Source organism: Zootermopsis nevadensis, unplaced genomic scaffold (genome assembly GCF_977971745.1).
Source record: "Zootermopsis nevadensis isolate Lab colony 2312 unplaced genomic scaffold, Znev_1.0 Znev_ptg000073l, whole genome shotgun sequence".
NCBI classification, from domain to species: Eukaryota; Metazoa; Arthropoda; class Insecta; order Blattodea; family Termopsidae; genus Zootermopsis; species Zootermopsis nevadensis.
The window spans coordinates 81147-101337 of record NW_028259204.1 but is presented as its reverse complement, the minus strand read 5'-3'; the positions used below and the strand labels follow the sequence as shown (position 1 = coordinate 101337).

Below are 20191 nucleotides of genomic sequence, written 5' to 3'. Positions count from 1 at the left end.
CATATCACCTATACCACACTAGAGTGTGTATGATTTACAAAATTCAACAAAATTTTATTATTTAGTCCCACATATGGCACTACAGGCAGCTGTGGATGCTGATAAATTTTGCTGCACAAAGCAGTAACTCAGAGTAATATGTCATTTAATACAATGGATCTAACTGGAAGGAAATAGAAGAATAAAAATTTATAACATGCCATAACCTTCAATAAACATGTATATATAATATCAAATAACCATAAATACTCCAACAACCTACCGTGCCTAGGTCCGATTCTGCCAACGGCCTTATTGCTGAGTGGTCCACGATGCATTTTGCGCAAAGCAGTAACTTCCTCGTGCTTGCGTTTCAAAACTGCTTCTTTTACCCGTTTCTCTGCCTCCAAGGATCGAATCGTGTTTTCCCTTTTGCGAGATTCCTTTCGCAATTGTGCAATTTCACGATTCCTTCGTACTTCCACATCCTTGTGCTTTGCTGATTCTTCTTTCATCTTATTCAAGAGTTTTACCTGAGAATGAAAGGCCAGATACAGTCCCATTTTCAAAAGTGCTATAAATTGTAATCTAACGCACAGGCCTAATCAAATTCTTCGCAGAAAGAACAATATGTAATCTGATTTTTCTGAAGACAGAATGTTTCCTTTATCTAGTTTATTTAAAAACTCTGTCAGCAGTCAGACTCTACTGTGCTGAAGAAGTGATCAACAGAAAATGACATGCTGTGGTGATGGCTGTACTCAACCAATGAATATCAACTACACTGCCTAGCATTTTCTGAGAGCAGTGTGGATCACCAGTGGGACAGTAATATTCTCTGATGAATCTACCTCTCTGAATAGTTAAAAAGCAGAAGCCATTTCTTTTTTAAAAAAATATAATAATAATAATAATTTATATATGTCCAACTACAGAGTAAAAATTGTCAAAACTTATAATAAAGCTGCCCTTAAGTTTTCATTTACTTTTATGCATTAACTACGTACTCTAACAGTTCAAGATTTGAAATTCTCATAGCAGTAAAGATGTCAACGGTGGTCCTCTGGGTTATGATGCTGTGTAAAACTGTACTTGGCTACCAACTTTTCAGAGACACCCAGTAGATGGAGGTGACATAATCCTCCAAATCACTGATAGCCACCTACAAGACTGTGCAGCATTCAAACTTAAAAGACAACAACTTACACAGTCTGACAATATCAAGAACGGTAATTTTAAATGGCATTGCTAAGTGTAGTTTATTTTCAGAAGAAAGAAAAACCTTAGTCTGATTGTTATAATGTAACACACACAAGTTTCAAAGATCTTAAAAATACGTAAAGTATCAGAACAAGCTCACCTTTGCAAGTTTCATTTCAGCCAAGTCATTCTTCAGTGCCTTCACCTGGTTTTCATGCTGGGTCTGGTTGCGAAGTAATCTTGCATGTTCTTTCTTTGCCGACTGAAGTCTTTTCATCTCCTTTTGCATTTCTGATAGTTTACGTTCATACTCATCACGTACTTTCCGCTCTTTCTCAGTTGGTTTGTTGGTTTGATTAGCTGTGAACATGGCATGCACCATAGCTTGGTTGACAAATAAGGTCTGTTCTCTTTGCTATTCATTATTATTATGCATTATGGTGTCGACTGTACACACACATACACACATCAAGGGTCTTCAACCTATGAACCACAATCTATATGAAACCTGTCACTAGAAAGAGGTGGTCAAGACCTCACAAAGATTTAGTGAGGCAGTGGTCAGTTACCTCAAACAAGAGCATGACTGCCGATAACAACAAATATTAGTACTTATTCTACACGTGCCACCTAGTTTGGGGAGTGAGAATTTCCTAACCGGTTCTCCAAGAGAAATGCAGTACTTAGGGTTGACAGTAATCTTCAAAGTTACTGCCAGAACACGTTCAAGTCAAAATGCATTTCTCAAGTAGGCCTATTAGTCAGCCAACATCTACAGATGTTCACGGTGTGTTTATTGCAGAATTGAGACCATAAATTTTCATGCTCACTGCAATGTGCATTGTTGACACAACCGAATTTACAGTAAAGATGGATTCTCCTGGGTTGTTATGCTGTATTATCTGAAGTTTACTGACGTTTCAAACGTGCTTGCTGCCTCCATAACCAGGGTGACAGATGCAGCAAGCATCTCTGAAATGTAGGCAAACTTCTACCAGACTACACGGTACAGCAATCCAGAAGACAGCCATCTTCAGACTTCCTACCATGAGAACCTGAAACCTCAAGACTTTACTGTTGTTTGCTTCAAGACAGAAATGTGGCATTTCCTTCTCAGACATAAATATCATTCTTTGCAAAATTTATATGAGTTCTTTTCTCTGGTATGTAATTTTCAAAGTGTATGCAGAACGCACATTTCTTTGGCATTAGTTGCTTTGGGGAACCATAATTAAAGAAAATTGAGCTACATTAAAGAAAATACCATACATAACATTTTTATCAAAAACAGTAAAGCGCAATCTGAATTTGTTTCTACAAATGGGAGAGTACTGTTGTTTTGAAAGAATACAATACTGTCAGACATTAAAATTAAAAGCACAAATAAACATACAAAAACTGTATCAGTGCTCTGAAAAAAGAACAAGTGGTGGTTTTAAAAAGGGGGCCTGAGTAACAACAATGGAGTGATAGTTCCTCTGCACTGCAAGCAAATTATTTTGCTACTCACTTGCCGATTAACGAGCAAACTTCTTTCTGATGGGAAATTCATAAGAAAATATTTTCAACACACAGCGCAAGAAATATGTTCAAAAAAGAATTTTTTCCTCACATTATAAGTTTGTCTGTGCAACAATGATATTAGTAGTGACTTACTTAATGAACTCAGAAACAAAGCAAAACAATTTGAAAGCTTTTGTTTAGTACTGATGAGAGTAATGACACAAACAATATTGCTCAGTTATTATGCGTTACTTGCACGAAGCACATGGGAAAAATGCATTATGGGCTGGTCACATCTATCCGTCTGTCCAGTTGATTACACCTGAGAACCACTGGATGGACTGGAAAGAAATCTGGTACGGAGGTTGTGCCATTCTGCAGAATGTCAAAATCGTACTTATGAATGTTCCAATAGTAGTCATAAAAAAGACATAGAAAATCGTGAGGTACACACACACAGTAGGCCACTGTGGTGCTGCAAGCTGGTGGCCAACTTGAGAACTACTTAAATATGAATTCATTACTTTTCAATGATTACCATAATTACCATGGTTATGCATTATTTGAATATTTTCCTTGGTTACCATGATAACCATGGTTCATACTGATATAAGTGGAGAATCAGCTGAAGTGTTCATATATGTTAGGCCATATTAGTTCAGGTTGTGTTAAGAGAAGTCCATTTAGGAAAGGTTAGGTTAGCTTAAAACCACATGGAGTATGCAAGCACATTTGTAAGTTACGCTTGCCTGTGTGTGTGGATGTGTGCATGCCAACCCACTTACACACACTACAAAACAACTAAAACTGTCAACCTCCTATTTTGGTTTGTTACTGCAGCAGAATGAAATCAGTTTTCATCTTTTCCTCATATAATAAATCACCCTCCTTATGTAGCCAAAACACATAATTAAAATTACAGATAAAGAAAATGAGAAAACAATATATGTTCCTACCTCATCACTGTTCAGCCAAAGTTAATGTTACAGACTAATCTGGAGACATATGAGTTATTCCCCCTAAGTTCCTACAAATTAACATGCACAGGGAAAAATTTTAAATCTCTCAACAGATTCTGACACGGGACAGAAAAGAAATGCAGGGAACTCGCAAACAAAAGTGTGGTGAGAGTATGCAATTAAGTGTTTAATGTTTTATGAATTTCTATGATACTATCTCCAGTCAGAATGAAGCAGTCTGTTTGCTTTTATCAATTACTCACTGAAGGACAAAAGAACAGTATCACGCTCCTCTTGAGTGGCTCTGATTCGTTCATGTAAAAGCTGAAGTTTGTCCTCGTAGTGTTGTCGCATAAACTGGATTCGCTTCTGAGACCGTTCCAGTTCCTCTATCAGCTTCTGTTTGATGTTGATCTCTGAGGTCAACTCCGCCAGCTCCAAACCGTAACGTGCAGTTTCTTCATCTGAAAAGTTACCACAGACGTAATTCAAATGTTTCATTTATAATTGTAATACACATAACAAATCATGAAAAATTATGGATGCTTTGAGCCCAAAGTTTGAATAAATGGAATGCTTACCTTTATCCTCTGTGTCTGTGTCGCTGTCACTGTCTTCTTCATTTTCACCAGCTGCAATAATAAATAAAAATATTCAATCATCAAAATTAAAAGTAATATGACAATTTAAAGACATAATAATGGAATGAGAGGGAAATTCTTTTGTAACCCAAAATACAATAGAAAAACAAAAATACGCAAAACATATTCTAAATACAGGACATGCATATAATACAATAAACGAAACAATGGACATATTAAAAATAGTACAAAACAAAAAACATAGGAATACAATAGAAAAATATTACATACAACAAACATATAAACAAAACATTTGTCTAAATGACAATAACATATTCCTTAATAACCCCATCTTCAATGCACTACAGATCATTAACCCCAACCCCGACAGCCACCTTTCACTTACTCCTTCCACAAGCAACCACAGTCAGTATTGACCCACACCTATACGATGACAGTCGTACTTCTGGACATATCGGAACATACAATCAATCCTACATCTAAGGTATGTTTTATTTGTTTTTATTTATATCTTACTGCTACTTTTATCTATAATTTATATATTTTGCATTTTATTCTCTAAATTCTTTTATAAATTCTTTCAAATTCTTTAGTGTTTCTTTCAATCTTCTACTTACAGACCGATATGTACATCTGATTAAATTTAAGAAAAGACAACACCTCGCCCAAATTCGAAAAACAAATGGCATAAAACATCACCAAATGGAATAATATTTGAGTTTTAAGTTCGAAAATCTTATACACCTGAAGATGGTTTTATAAAAACTGAAACATGTTGTGTAAAGGATGTTCCAAAGTGTAAATCGATCAATCGATATGGAACATCAATAATATTTTATTATCTTAATTATAAGAAATTTTAAATATTGTGATAAGACGGATGAAAATAAATAATTGTTAAACAAAAATAAGAAAAATATATGTAGTGACAAGTAACCTTTGGTTTGAAAATTAAAGTAATATTTATCATCATATTGTGTTAAATACTCGAGTTAAAGTATCTTCATTATTCTAAAAGGATTCTTTAAATGAATGACCTCAACCAGTGGTCCATGAACTGCTGGTGGTCAGTGACTGTAGTTGAACTGCAAATTATAGTCAGCATTATAATAACACAACAGAAAAATCACATTTTTCTGATTAGTTACTTTTACATTTCCTGTCGATCATCAAACCACTTGTGTTTAACATTTCTTTCTCTTTCTGGCCAAGCGGGAAGGAAAGAGTATTGGAGCCAGTCAATGCATACCTCAAAAATGGGAAAATACAAACATACAAACACATAACAAATTATCTTTGTGGATTATTTTTTTAAATGCAAACATTCAGTGAAAGTTATTATGGCATCTAATTAAAGTAAAACCACATAAACATACTGATTTTATATTGTAAATAAAAATGTGTTAATATGCTAGTATTTAGTAGGTTTGGAGACTCTTATTTGTGGGACAGACAGGATACCTATCAGTCCTGAGGAAATACATGACTGTTTTATTGGTCCGTGACTCAGCAAAGATGAAGAAGCACTACACTAAGACATGCATTCCAAGCGTGGGAACATTTGTAAGAATCATGATTACAGATGTTTCAGAGGTCCTTGCTGCCTCCATCATCTGATTGATGAGTCTCTTGATGATGGACACAGCAAATACCTCTGAAACATCAGTAAACTTCTACCAGACTACATGGTGCATCTACCCAGAAGACAGCCATCCTTAGACTGACCGCCATGAAAACCTCAGATCCTACATACTAACCCTTCTCTTCACTATCAGTATTATCACTTTCACCCTCTGCATCATCTTCCACACCATTTTTCTTGCCATCATCACCTTCCCCTTGCTGGCCTCTACTGCTTCTAGACAGCAGTTCCATGTCCTTTTGTAGCCCTTTCTTTGCTTCAGCAATCAGGCTGCCCACAGAAGATGTATCGCCTAGTGCTATGTCAAAATTGCCTGCCAACAGAACATTTATAATATTAATTACATTTCTCTCAATTACCTAACAGTGCAGGAAAACACAGATGAGTAAATTATAAAAGATTTATCTAGAGTAATGCAGTGAACCAATCACTTGCCACACCAACATAAGGAGCAATGTTACTAGAAGATCAGCAGGCAACTCACCTGTCATGGCCACATGAGGACTAAGTGGGACTCGTGCAGGAAAACATGAAGACGCCCTCCGCAGCTGCTGACACATGTTAACAACTTGTAATGCCAAACTTGGCCATTTCCTCTTTCCATCTTCCTTTCTCCCTACCTTTTCCTTTCTCTTTCCCTTCCTGTGACACTTGCCTTCCTGCTGCTGGCGTGGTCAGTTCTTTCAGACCTAAACTCTGTGTGCATTCTTAGTGGTTCGAAAATCTGTGCTGCTCTGGTTAAGTTACTCTGCCCGGCATACGCTACCTCGGCATATACGGTTCCCACTGTGGCTGTCTGGTCATCCATCTGACCTAATTTTATGGAGGCTACCATTTTGTGTTTCCTCCTGTACTGAAAGGATCCTCAAGTTTCATTTTGTGCTTGAGTTTGTTGCCTTTTTGGGTATGTTATTCTGATTAAAACATTGTAATATAGTATTTGTTGTCAAGGATTTAACATTCTGTTTCATATTAAACCTTTATTGATGTACGGTTGTCGCACTGAATTTGGGACATACGAATTATTGTTTGGGCTGAGTTAGAAACTGTGAGTAATCGTATAGCATGTCTTCCCCATTGATCCTACCCTTCTCTCCCCTTCATTATCCTATTATTCAAGTGAGGATTCATCTATAAGGCCCTTGTAATGACTGTCAGCCTATTGCATATGCCTCCATGACTGTGTCTCCTCAGGACAGAAAACTTCTGGCCTTTGAACTTTGACTGTCTTGCTCTCTCATTTGGCCTGGAAAGGTTTAGGTCATATCATGAACACGTTGAATTTGACCTTGAAACCAACAATCAGGCCCAAAAGTGGTGTCTTCTGCACCACCATCAGCTCGGTACAATAGCTCACCGGGTAATCAAACTTTTGCCATTTAAGTTTGCGGTTCATCATATTCATGGCACTCAAAATGTTGTTACTGACACCCTTTCTCCTTTGGTTGCTCCTATTTTACTAGATTTCTCATGCTGCATTTCGATACTAGCTCTCATCAGAGGTCGGACGATACTCTAAGGCTGTCTAAGTCTGACAGTCATGAGACCATACTCGGGTATTCTATCTCAAAAGACATTCTCCAACATAAAGCCCGTATGCTGGGTTCAGATATTGCTAGCCAACCTCTTGAAAAGTTATTCATTGATTTTGTTGGTAAATTTCCCAATTCATAGTCTATCAACTCTTAAGCTCTCATGTGTATCAAAGCCTTTTTCCATGTTTGTATGGATATATCCACTGCGAGAGGCATCAACTGTAATGGCTATTAAATCCCTGAACCTGAATTTTGGTGTTTGTGATATTTTGGTTTCTTATAATGTAAACCGATTTGTAGTTTCCATAACATGTGTTTCTCAAGAGGCAATCGCCATGTTACTGCACCCCTCTCATGTGAAAAAATTCAACAGGAATCAGAGCCATTCTTATCACCTACCACCATCAGAGTCAATCCCACTGGGATAGAAAAATTTTGTAGTTACAAATTGTTCTTAATTCTGACAGCCATGATTCTAATAGGTTAACTTCCTTACTTACACTCAAAAGTCTCCTTTGTTGGCTCTTTGGTCCATTATCTCTTCCTGAGTGGAAAACGGATATATCCAGACCTGACCAGTGCCTCACATGTAGAAATCACATATATACACCCAGAGCTTACGAGATGTTCCAACAGACCAATTTCTCTGCCATAAGAAGTTGTATGCCATGACAGATGACTCTAATGTTCAGAGGAAGTATTTGTAGTACCACAGAGTGTAACAGATGGCAGGACTTTTGTGTTACGAGATTGCAGGAACTAAAGTTATATGTAAATGTCACATGGCAACAATGTTTTTTAAAGTTTCATATCTTCAAGATGATTTTGATACTTGAGGCAATATTTTTCAATTTTTAGCAACAATAACACTGTGCAAAAGTAATTTTAAGTAAACACTTTTATTTACTTCAATTTACTTTGGAACATAAATGACAACCCCCACGACATCCAAATCTCGTGATCACCAAGTGTGTGGAAATGGGTAGATCTAAGTGGGAAGACATTCGGAAGCCAATGTAATTAAACTGGACTCTGTGCAGTTACAGCAGAACATAAGTGAAATGAGTGAAAGAAAGAAGAATATAATGACTCAAATACAAGAGAAATTTTGGAATGTTCAGAGCATCGACATGTTATGACAGCTCACCTAGAGGCAAATTGACTGACAAACTCAGACACTTCAGTTTACCTGCTTGTATCCAGCCACCAACAGCCCTTTCAGCCAGAAGGTGGGTGTTCATACTGCTGAGCACATCGATCGTTTCTTGCATGGCCTTTACTCTAGTTCTCAGATTGTTATTTTCTGTCTGCAGCATAGTATTTTCATGAAACATGTCATTTACGGTCTCAACGCCATCTTCGCCGAGCATCCTTTTGCCCTAAACAAAAAACAACTTTGTGAATCACACATACTACGCAACACTACATTCTTACATGCTTATGTTTACTTTTCCACAAAAAACAAAACTGTACTTTCACTATACAGGATATACACAAAAGAATGGTGCAACTGTGACTGGTGACTCATTTTTGGACATGTTGGAAAGCTGGTTGTTACCCCAACTGAATACCAATTATGACGATTACATTCTACAACTGGACGGAGCCACGAGGCAGATGAGGATCAGATAAATCTTGAAAGTAAAATCTTCCCATCAAATGACAAAATGCAAATTTCAGCAGTCAGTTTGCAATAAAATGTATTATAACATGGAAAAACACTGTCGCATTATGTGCAAAGAAATCAAAAGAAGTTCCATTTGTTCAGATTGTTAGAATTGTATGTTCTCAACAATACAGACCCCTTCAATCTAACTGTAGATTTAAAACACACACGTGACAACAAAAAAATATATCAGAAAATTACAGTCCAAATATTAGAGAAGACTATGCACTTTCTGGAATTTATTCTTTCTGAATTTCCTTGCAGCGTATCACTTCCCGAGTGAAACATCGGGAACATTTGTGGCCACTGTTCCTAAGGAATAACTTCTTTGAAAATACTTTATTTTTGTATTAGATTGCAATAAATATTTAATGGGGGGCCAGTAACAATGCCTTATTCTAACCCTCTCTTTCCAATAGTTAGTATCTATAATATTCAAGAACCACTAGGTCTTGTATTACACACCTTCAGTCTCTAAGAATTCCACTTATTTCAATGTACATTACACCAGATCCAATTTATTTTATCTTAATTTAAAACTGTAAGACTTATGAGAGATTTCTGGTTCTCATGTTGGTGAGTATGAAGAGGACAACATTCTGCTGGGAATCATCCTGTAGAAGTTGACTGATGTTTCAGAGGTGCTTACTGACTCCATCATCAGGGTGATCATCCTGCTTGATGCAATATCCCAGAAGACTGTCATCTTCATTTATAGGACTTATAATGGACTGAAGCAGTTTTAATGTCCCTTTGAATACATTTATCTGAACACATGACACAAAACAAGGTCCGACTTCATTTTAAAACTGCTGCACTCAATCATACACTGGAAAGGAACATAATTTCATGCATGTCTGAGAAGATGTGAAAGGTTTGGTTCAATAACTGCTACTGATAATGTAACTTTGAAATAAACCTGTTTGTATTCCAGCAGTTCCAACTGCAACTGCTGTATCTCTTGTCGTAAGAGAACGATGGTCCGAGATGATTTATCCTGATTTATGGCAACCCTGTTCTTGATATTTCGTGCCCTGTTAGCATAATTGAGCGTATTCAGTGTTTCAATGAAGTCACAATCACTGGGTGACACACATGCTATCATTATTGTTCGGCTGTTACCTGCAAACAGTCGAGCATTGTTCACTTCTATGATTTCATATATCATTCAGATAATAGATCAGATTACTGGTTACATTAAAGTTAATAACACTCACAAAAAAACTCTGTGTTCTATGAGTCATAAGTTACATTTTATTTAATGCCTTTGTTTTGAAAATAATAATTAACTACAATGGAAGGATTAGCTTGAACAGAGTAGAGTATTGGACATTATATACTAATTATAACATTTTCTTAATTTCTAATATAATAATATTCAAATTTTAATAATACATGCTGTAACCCTGGACTACTGTAAACATTTATGGTGCTCAATCTTCATTTTATGCAAGACCCACATGCTGGGCTTTTAAATCCTAGTACCCCATCCTACAAATGACCCATACGCTGGGCTTCATGCATTTCACTCACCAGAACACATTGCAAAATACATTAGATGTTCTGTTACATTTATGTTTTATGAGATTTTTTATGGCTTCAAAAGCTACCAGCACTCTTCAATATGTTACACTTTTGTGTTTTTTATGGTACACTTCAAAACACCAATGCGCTGCCCCATATAACACTCCCCACATTTTATTAGCATGCTCTTGTGTATCCCACATTCAAAACGGGCGTGACAATTCACTCTGGAGGAATGCAGTGGTAAGTGACTGCTGAAATTTACCTCGAGTCAAGTCTCTCCATGGGAACACGGTAAACTCCCAGCATTTTCAGTCAAGTTTTGCAGAAGAACTAGCTGCACATTTCTATGTTCAACTGTGGCATCACATGATCTAAAGAGGAATAAGCTGTTTAGAATAGTAAGGTCCAACAGGTGGAAAAAGGTTTTTATCCATTTCCATATCTGCCATTGAACTCACTAACTCTTCATCATTATGTCTCCTTTGCCCAAGTATCCCACATGCAACTTATAGTCCTGCACAATTTGTAGCTTGAAAGCATTTCCATTTAAGTTTAAAGTTCCATGTTTGTCGTAAAAGTTGTCTTCTGTTGCTGGTGTATTATGTGTACTTATCAGCACATACACATTACATGTACCTCTGCAGACCACTGTCTTCAAGTCATCTCATGTCCTGGACCAAATATCACGTTCTATTGGTTTGTTTGGCCATGTCTTGTGTCATTCCCATTCTCTCACGTTATCTAATTTTCTGTTTAGTCAGAACAAGAAGTCATGAGAGGAAATAAAGTTATCTGTGTTCAGCTTACATCTGTGTTCTGCCCTTTTTGAAAAGCGCTTAACTGTAACGCGTGTTGTCGTATTTGTGGTAACTCATATTCCGTTTTGTCTAAAATCCATCCTTCCCTTAAGAAGTACTAAACTTTGTTCACAGCCAGATATTCAGAAGTCCTGTCTGAGCAAGAGTCGTTCAGTAAGCAGAAAGGCAGTCTGGTAATCCAAATTCTTGCTGCCATAAAAGCCAGTCTTATATCACTACATCCATAACTAACTCAGAACACATAAGAAGATAAGTTGGTTAAAAAATAGAGAGGAGGAGGAGAAGTGCAACACATGAGCATTCTTACCTCCAAGTGAGTCCTGAAGCAACCTTGTAAGCTTTGAATCTCTGTATGGCACATGAAGCGCCTTTCTTGACTTGTCACCGAGAGCTGATATCACATTTCCCAAAGCCAACTGTAAAAGCAAAGTCAAAAAATGCACAAAGAATTGTGACGGGCCTATAATTAATTCTGAATATATGAAACATGAAAGTTATACCAGAAAAGTAAAGACATGCAACCAAAATTTAATCAAACACTGACCAAAGTCCACAATCTTCTCAATGGTGAATTACAATAACCCTTGCATTTTGAAATAGTGAAGGCTAGCAGCTTAGATACTGGTAGTTAAAATAAATTTATAAAAGTATTTCACACACTTGATAACGTGCAGAACTATAAGTAATAACGGTACAGATGTTCTTATAATGTGCACGAGGATGAAAAAGCTAGAAAATGTAAGAATAGCATAATTCTAGTTCATGTGTTCTGTTATTGCATCCAAATTTTGAACTTATGAATGCAAATTTTAGGGGTTATCTTACAAATCTTGTCAGTCAGTCGGTACAGATAACACAATGAAGATAAGTCTAGCTGAATTATCTTGAAAACCATAAGACTTATGGAAACAGCATATTTAGCATAAAATGCATGTTTCTATACAGATTTTGTTAAAGAAATGTACAAGTAATTATTCTGGATGTAAAGAGCAACAAGATCTCACAGCATCATGACCCAGAAGGCCTGAATCAACATACAGATAAAATTATTATATGGTACAAATAAAAACTTACGAGACCACAGTTTATTGAGATTCCCTCTTTTGCACGTTCACCAGTGGCTCCGGTCCTCTTCAGGCGTTCTGACCCTGCTAGGTCAACAAAATGGAATTTGGCTGAAAGGGTTTCAAACTCACTAGATGGATCAGTTGCTACCACACAGTCCCCATCATCTACATTCTGAAACAAAGTAAATAAATGCAAGAACTGTACTAGCACCGGCAACAAATTTAAAATTCTTTTGACGTGGGCTGGTGAGCACAGGCAGACTGAATCTCTTTGTCTGATTTGCCACTGAGGACACTGCAACTACTGACTTGCTGGAAAGATTTGAGTGATGAGTCTCTCTCCACCAGAACAGAGGAAGACCCGAGAAGATTAGCACTTAGGAGAAGATGCAATTCACATCATTTCTACCCCAAGTGTATTCCAGAAATGAGGTTAGTGAAATTCCATTGCAGTTCACATAATCAATTTTAGATTTAACCACAGAGATCAATTCTGGTGGCAATGAGACACACCTCAGCACTCTGAGCAGCAGGTACTCACTTCCACTTTCACCATCCATTGTTGTTTAATGTGAAGTGTGAATATTGCATGTGAGCGTGAAGACTGAGAATTCATCTGGGTGCTGGCCGTTGTCCTCGAGAGTGCTCCCATGCGCAAGCACTGAAGAGCATCCTCAGCCGACATGATGGGCTTCATAGTTACTCCCATTACATAAATGCCTCCAGAAGCATCTTCGTGGATTTTAATTCCGCCCTTCCCCTGAAATTAAAGAATCTGAATGTTAATTAAAACACCCCAAAGCAATGAACATTGCAGTTGAGTATTGGGAATTCCTGGGTTACCTATCAGCCAGGAGTACAGATGTCCTGAGACAAGTACTTTATGCTCAACCTCAGTCCTTCAAGGCAACACCTCACACTAAGCCACAACCACTTCCTTCCATCATGTGTGCCTATGGCTTTCAGAAATAAGCCACAATGACTTTCGCATGTTCTCAAACATTCAGCGTGCACTGCAATTGGCATATTCATTTTGAATGTCTGAGAGTGTAAGGGTTCCCTTACAAAGATCTGGAAGAGACAATTAACTGAGCAAGGGTGGAGAGTGCAGCCTGCCTCTTTGCTGGATGCTGCTTAGCAATTCCCAGCATTGTCACTTTAGTCCTGAAGATGAAGACATGATACTTCTCCAAAAAGTTGGCTTTTATTGGCTAGTCCACATAGCAAAAGAACCAAATACAACATCTTCAACATTGTCAATGCAGTGAAAGCCTAAAATCTCACATAGTACAGACTACGTTCACGTACGATCTAAAACAGACGATGCTCATCACCGTGGATGAAGACCAGCAGCTGCTGACTGACGAAGGTGGTCAAGCAGATAGTTTGGGTGGGAAGACAAACACCAGGCTTTGCTTAGTCTGTATCCTTCCATCTTTGTCTTAATAGGCTATCTTCACTTTATGTTCCATCATAGGCCAGTCACCAGTGTCAGGCTAACGTTGAAGTAAATATTGCATTAGAGTTAAAATCCTGAGGTCTGCATCTCTTTGTCTTGTATGTTGTACTTGCACAAACACTAATTAAAATGGGGCACGCGTATAATATACAACTACGAGGTGCGATCGAAAGGTTTCCAGACTGTGCGTATAAAAACCCGTACACTTATCTCAGGTATTAAATTCATCCATCACCCTCGAATTAGTTCCCCTGGGAGTGAACACAACGATCCCAGCGCCGCTGCCAAGCCTGGAAGCATCCCTGGAAATCTTTCTTTGTCAGCCTGTCAAGCACCATCTGCGATTCTGCCTGAATCTCTTCTATCATCTCAAATCTCCTTCCCTTTAGCTGTATGTTCATCTTTGGGAAGAGGAAGAAGTCACACGGAGCTTAGAAAGGAAGTTGGGGTCGGTTCTTGCAAGATCTTTGAGCTCCTGACAAACGAGAAGTCGATTCTGCTTCTGGTGCTCAGACAGGATGCGTCGCATGTGGAGTTCTTCCTTTAGAATCAGCTGACAGGTCCCATAGCCTATCCCAACAATGTCGCACAAGTCGTTGATGGTACGACGTCGATCTTCGTGAATGGCCTGCCGAATCTTCGTAACATTTTCGGGCGTTGTACTCGAAGATGATCGTCCAGAACACTCGTCATCATCGACAGAGGTTCGGCCATTTTTAAAACGTGAATGCCACACAAAAGTTTGTGCACGACCCATTGCAGACTCCCCAAATGCTTGCTTTAGCATTTCATAGGTTTCCGTAGCCGTTTTGGCGAGTCTTTGGCAAAATTTGATGTACACTCTTTGTTCATGAAAATCCGCCATTCCGAAATCGCAGGAGGGTCGGTGTAATGCACTACCAAAACGCCCGTAACTAAGAAACAAATGCTAATTCGATGATGCCGGCTGGCACACTGATTCACTATGAATGTAGGCCGCACCCCCTAGCGGCAGAAGCTCGTACTACATCTGGTTCGCCCTCTATTGACACAGTCTTGAAACTTTCCGATCGCACCTCGTATATGTTTTAAAACTTCTATGTGGAACTCATACCAGAAATGGATATTGAAGCAAGCAGATCATCATATTTAAAACAAAACATCTAACTGTTGTTTCTCTGTAAATCTCATCAAGTCCAGTAACTTGTCGTTAACAAGCAATATGTAAATCTCAGTATTATCGTTCATATTATTACCATATTATGTCACATTAGTGAGGAGAGAACTGTGAGGGTGGCGGTTACTTACTCTATTTTTCCATTATTTGTTGTTTGCTGACATTCTAACTTTTGTGTTCAAATCTGACTGCAGACAAATAGTTTTATTTGTTAAACCTTAGAAGCATTTTTGTTTTTGTTAAACCTTAGAAGCATTTTTGTTTTTGTAAAATACTCAAATTACTTATACAAAATACGATTCAATATATTTGCCCTTAAAGTGACTCGTTTTAAGGCCTGACATCTGTAATTAGATATCCAGAATCTGTGAGCCTCAACCATGGATCTCATTTGTCGGCATGGACTCAATTATAAATCAAACATTACACTGAGATCAACCAACGTCACCGTTAACCAAATTTAATTAAATTCATCGTGGGTTACATTTGTGATTTCTGACTTGTTATTTGAATTGCACATCAGTAGACCTATGGTTGTTGATGTAAATGAGAAACACAAATGATTTTGTATAGCATACTTTGAGTCACCCAGTGTATTTTGTCCATTTATGTTCGCCAGTCAATCTTCTATAATATAGCTGACATATCAGGTTTGAACCATTACCAACAAAAATTCTGTCCATGAACAAGTCATCACTCTTGTTGAAGATGGCAGGCTAAGTGCTAGTGCTAGAGGTGGACAGTATAGTGGACCAGGGCGCACAGCAAGAGCATGAGTACAGAAATATCATGTAGATGGACAACTATAAAGATGTCGAGGAACCGGGTAATGGCGCATTCCAGCGTAGCTCAGGAAGCTGTGTTAGCAGCCGAAGCTCAAAGGAACCTTTTCGCCAGTGCAAGCACGTTTGAGGCTGCTACCGGCATTGCCGGAGAGAACGGCGTAGCTGGTTGCTTTGAGACTAAAATACACTGGTCAGTGAAGGCTGTAATTAGCGATGAACATAAACTAAACCGCCCAGCATTTGCCGAAGGCAGCGTGGATCACCAGTCGGATGTCATTTTCTCTGATAACTCTACATTCAGCTCTGCAAATGATGGGCCGGTTCTAGTTTACGGACCATGAAGGAAACCTGTCCTGACCTCCCTCTAAGAAAAAGAGATGATCTTTTGACCCTTGTCTTAGCAACTTCAGATGAAGTTGCTTCACCTCAGCATTATGTGCAATCTATAACTGAGTCCACGTGAAGATGAATGAGATCCATGGTTGGGGCTCAGAGATTCTGAACATCTTACTGAAAATGTCAGCTCTTAAAAGAATCCTGTACAAGGGCCAGAATATCAAAGTATATTTTGAGTCTGTAGCACGTAGATGAATAATATACAAGAGAAAAATTCCAACAATTATTTTTACAAATACAACACAATCATTAAAAGAAAAAATGCAGACATCAGGATCAAAATTCATACACGTAATCTCCATTCCAACAATAACTCTCTTCCCTAGAGAACTGACTATGACGGACCATGGACGACTGAGCAGAGACAGACAGAAACATAAATTCTCATTTTTCCTAAAATAAGCAGACATATTGGTGTCTTTGTTTAAAGGCCATCAGGAATAAGTCATCGTAGTTAATGGAAGATACAAAAAAAAGTCACATACAAACAAATACAAAAAGATTACGAATGATCGGAGTTATGATGTCAGCTGTACATTTACGTTACTTCTGGTTTGGCACTTAAAAAAATTCATGCGCCTGGTTTCTATTGTACAGAGTATACGAGTATAATCAACAGTGTACAACGCAAAAGGCACCTTGCTGAACCAAGAGACAGACCACATAATTGTGATATTCCTAGACACTTTTCAGGAACTTGACTGTTCTACTACTACTACTACATACTAAGCATTACATTCTTCTGGTATGGCAACTCTGCACCTATTGTCTACTCTTCTTTGAAAAACTGAACACCTTAAAAAGTAAGTTTACAACTTTTTTTCAGAATCAGACTCCAATTTTAGAAATACAATGTTATTAGTGTTACTAAAATATCAACCTGAATCACTTCATGTAAACAGACATAATAAATGTTTGTGAAATAAGATGTGAACGCCATGAGAGATAGTGGACGAATATGATCAGTAAATCTGACTGAATTGATTCACACCACACGGAGTCCTTGCTACACCGCACCTTGTTTAAATCTTCAACAGACCTTTTTTATATTCACCCTTACCGCATATTGTCCCCTTGAATGATCAAATAAATCAATAATATCTTCATTGTACAGTTCCATAAACTGTGCTACTATTTTGAATTCTGGCGCTGGCTGACCAGCTTCCTGAGCCTGGTTTGCGCGGTTCTGAATTCCATGGAAGAGGTGACGTATTGCCCGTGGGACGATTCCAATCTGCTCCGACTCGACTTCCACATCAAATCCGGTGCCCATAGTATATGTTTTTCCAGATCCTGTCTGCAAAACAAATATAAAACAAACATATGAGATCTGAGGTTTTCGTGGTAGTGAGGATGATAACGTTCTTCTGAATTTTGGCACAATGTAGGCTCGGTGCCAAAACAAAGAAAAACAACGTAATAAAACAAACATATCACAACATGATGATGACATTCTTCTGGGTTGTTGTGCTGTGAATTCTGGTAGAAGACATCTATGCTACCTCCACTATCATCGCCCTGATGATGAAGGCAGAAAGGACCTCTGAAATGTTAGTAAACTACCAAATTACACGGCGCAACAACCCAGAAGGCAGCCGTCTTCAGACTCCCCACAGCAGAAACCTCAAATCCTACATATCATAACATACTAATGACAAAACATGTTTTTCACAGAAGATACTGTTCAAAACCAAGAATTCAACCAGAATAATATTTTGATTGTGTCCTTGGACGCAACACCATGTAGTCTTTGAGGTGCTTCCCAGCGTTTAGAAGGAATCTACTGCCTACTTTCAATCTGATGTGGAAATGGGGTTGCTATTTGGACATAACCCTGATAAGGTAGGCATCACTCAGAAAAACAAGAATGCGTGAACTGCAGCAGAAGACACGTAGCTATTACTAACAAGATGCAGACACAACAAACAAGGCTCTGACACACACACAGGAGGCCCATGAGTTACAAATGCAGAATGTGTGGTGTAGCCAGATTTATGTATGACGCAGAGTCCATGAGGATAAAGAAAACGAATTCTGAAATGTAGGTTACTTTAATCTAAAGTGATAAACACAGTCTGTGAAGAATTTCCCAAAAAATGCTTTCATAATAACAAATTCTCACCTGTCCATATGCCAAAACAGTTGCATTGTAACCTTCGAGAGATCCGTTCACAAGAGCTTCTACACAGGTTGTGTACACATCCTCTTGCTGGACATTCGTGTCAAAGACATAATCATATGTGAAGGTCTTGTCTGAGCCCAGCGTCACCTGGGGTTTGCCTGGCGTAACACTGGTACAAATCCGACACATGTCGATGAGTTCCCGTGCTATCTGCGGTCTGATCCTGTAACAATGAACAGATGAATTTCGTTTCAACTACTGAAGTTCTGAAATTTAAAATAATGACGATGTGACACATAATATTATTTCTGGTACTTGTGGGTTATTGGGACACATCGCTTTAAAAATAGGTTAGGTTAGTTGTAATTTATTTAAATAAAATATAATAACTTTCAAGTATGTGTCATTTATCCACACACATTAACCTAACCTAACCTAACCTACTTTTAAAGTGATGTGTGCTGATAACTCACAAGTACCTTATTTTTGAACACAGTTGCTTAAAGGAGTAGAAAAGAAAATTATGGAGGAGGTAAGATTTAAAGTCTGAAAAAAAACTTTGTTGTTCTCCAATCGGTTTAGAAAAATGAATAACATACATTCACCATTTCAATTTATAGGCTGTATAAAATCAGAGAGGTTGTGTAAGTTGTGTATGTAATTCTGAGAAACATTCTGGTTTCAAAACCAGGAAAGCACCCTGATGAAGGATTTATCAGACTTCTAATTGTTTTATCCAAAACTATTACTGCACACAACTAAATGTGGGAAAATCCGACAAATACTTCCATTTCTTATCAGTCCATTGCCCCAAGGCTTATCATATGCCTGATCATGCATTACACATTACTCATTACCACACGAAAGCTTTATTCCCTGGAATTGTAGTAGGAATAGTTCCTTCTGCTGTGGAGGGGCAGATAGAGAAAACGTATTATGGCCGTGTTTAAGGTCAATAATCATGAATGAAACGCATTTCGGATACACCCACAATTTCTGGCTTTCGCAGCCGTTCATTTCCAACACTGATCCTGTTTTTGTGATGGCACAGTATAGAACTGGGTTGTATCGCCGACGTTTCGGATATCTGTAATCCTTCCATACGCAAACCCAAACATGTACTTCGCCTATAAGATTGAGATGTCCGAAGCCTCGGCGATACTCAGCCCGTCATCGCACCGTGTCGACACGTGATAAAAACTGGATCGACTTTATTTTTCTGTTACAATACAACTTATATATTTTCGTGGAATATCGAACGATTGTTTGTTTGGTTTGGGGTGGCAGACGCTGCGGGGTGAGTGAGGTTATCCCAAAATCGCCAGCGTGCACCCCGTGTCAGCCTCCCTGCCTGGCCGGTTGATTCCGGAGCTTCCGCCCTCCCACGCAAACAAAGGGCTCTTTCTGGAGCCAGTCATCTGGACGGCAAAAACGTTAGCACACTTATGAGGCAGGAAGTGCCGACTAACTGGCAATGGGAAATGTTAGTTAGTTGCTGGCCCCACGCGCAAGTGGGCTGTGTCGCCGGCGTTTCAAAAAATAACATGCGAAGTGCGGGATCACTGCCCTTCACACTTCCCCCTGAAGATCGGGTAAGCAGGTTCCTTCGAAATATCGGCAACAAAGACCAATTCTGCACTGTGCCAGCATCCCAAAACATGTATACACATTACAATACGGAATATTAGCCTTGTCAGTCAGCTGCTCTCTGCTGTGGACTGTACCGGGAAGGTGCCTTACACGACTAGATTCGCCAAGTGCCAATGCCGACGTAT

The 20191-nt window shown here is 38.5% G+C and overlaps 1 protein-coding gene across 3 annotated transcripts in view; it reads right to left on the bottom strand.

The window, feature by feature from the left end:
• Window positions 1-113: 113 nt before the first annotated feature.
• LOC147871048 (kinesin-like protein KIF21A) overlaps window positions 114-20191 on the bottom strand; it is a 29573-nt gene continuing 9495 nt past the window's right edge. For all 3 annotated transcript variants that reach the window (XM_087341416.1, XM_087341415.1, XM_087341417.1), the window contains 12 exons: window positions 18417-18639; window positions 17355-17591; window positions 13040-13258; window positions 12506-12670; window positions 11739-11847; window positions 10006-10208; window positions 8610-8799; window positions 6001-6198; window positions 4223-4273; window positions 3905-4105; window positions 1340-1539; window positions 114-512 (listed from right to left, as the gene is read on the bottom strand). In XM_087341416.1, coding sequence (XP_087197542.1) covers window positions 129-512; window positions 1340-1539; window positions 3905-4105; window positions 4223-4273; window positions 6001-6198; window positions 8610-8799; window positions 10006-10208; window positions 11739-11847; window positions 12506-12670; window positions 13040-13258; window positions 17355-17591; window positions 18417-18639 — 2380 coding nt within the window. In that variant the 3' untranslated portion in view covers window positions 114-128. The remainder of the gene's footprint in view (window positions 513-1339; window positions 1540-3904; window positions 4106-4222; window positions 4274-6000; window positions 6199-8609; window positions 8800-10005; window positions 10209-11738; window positions 11848-12505; window positions 12671-13039; window positions 13259-17354; window positions 17592-18416; window positions 18640-20191) is intronic.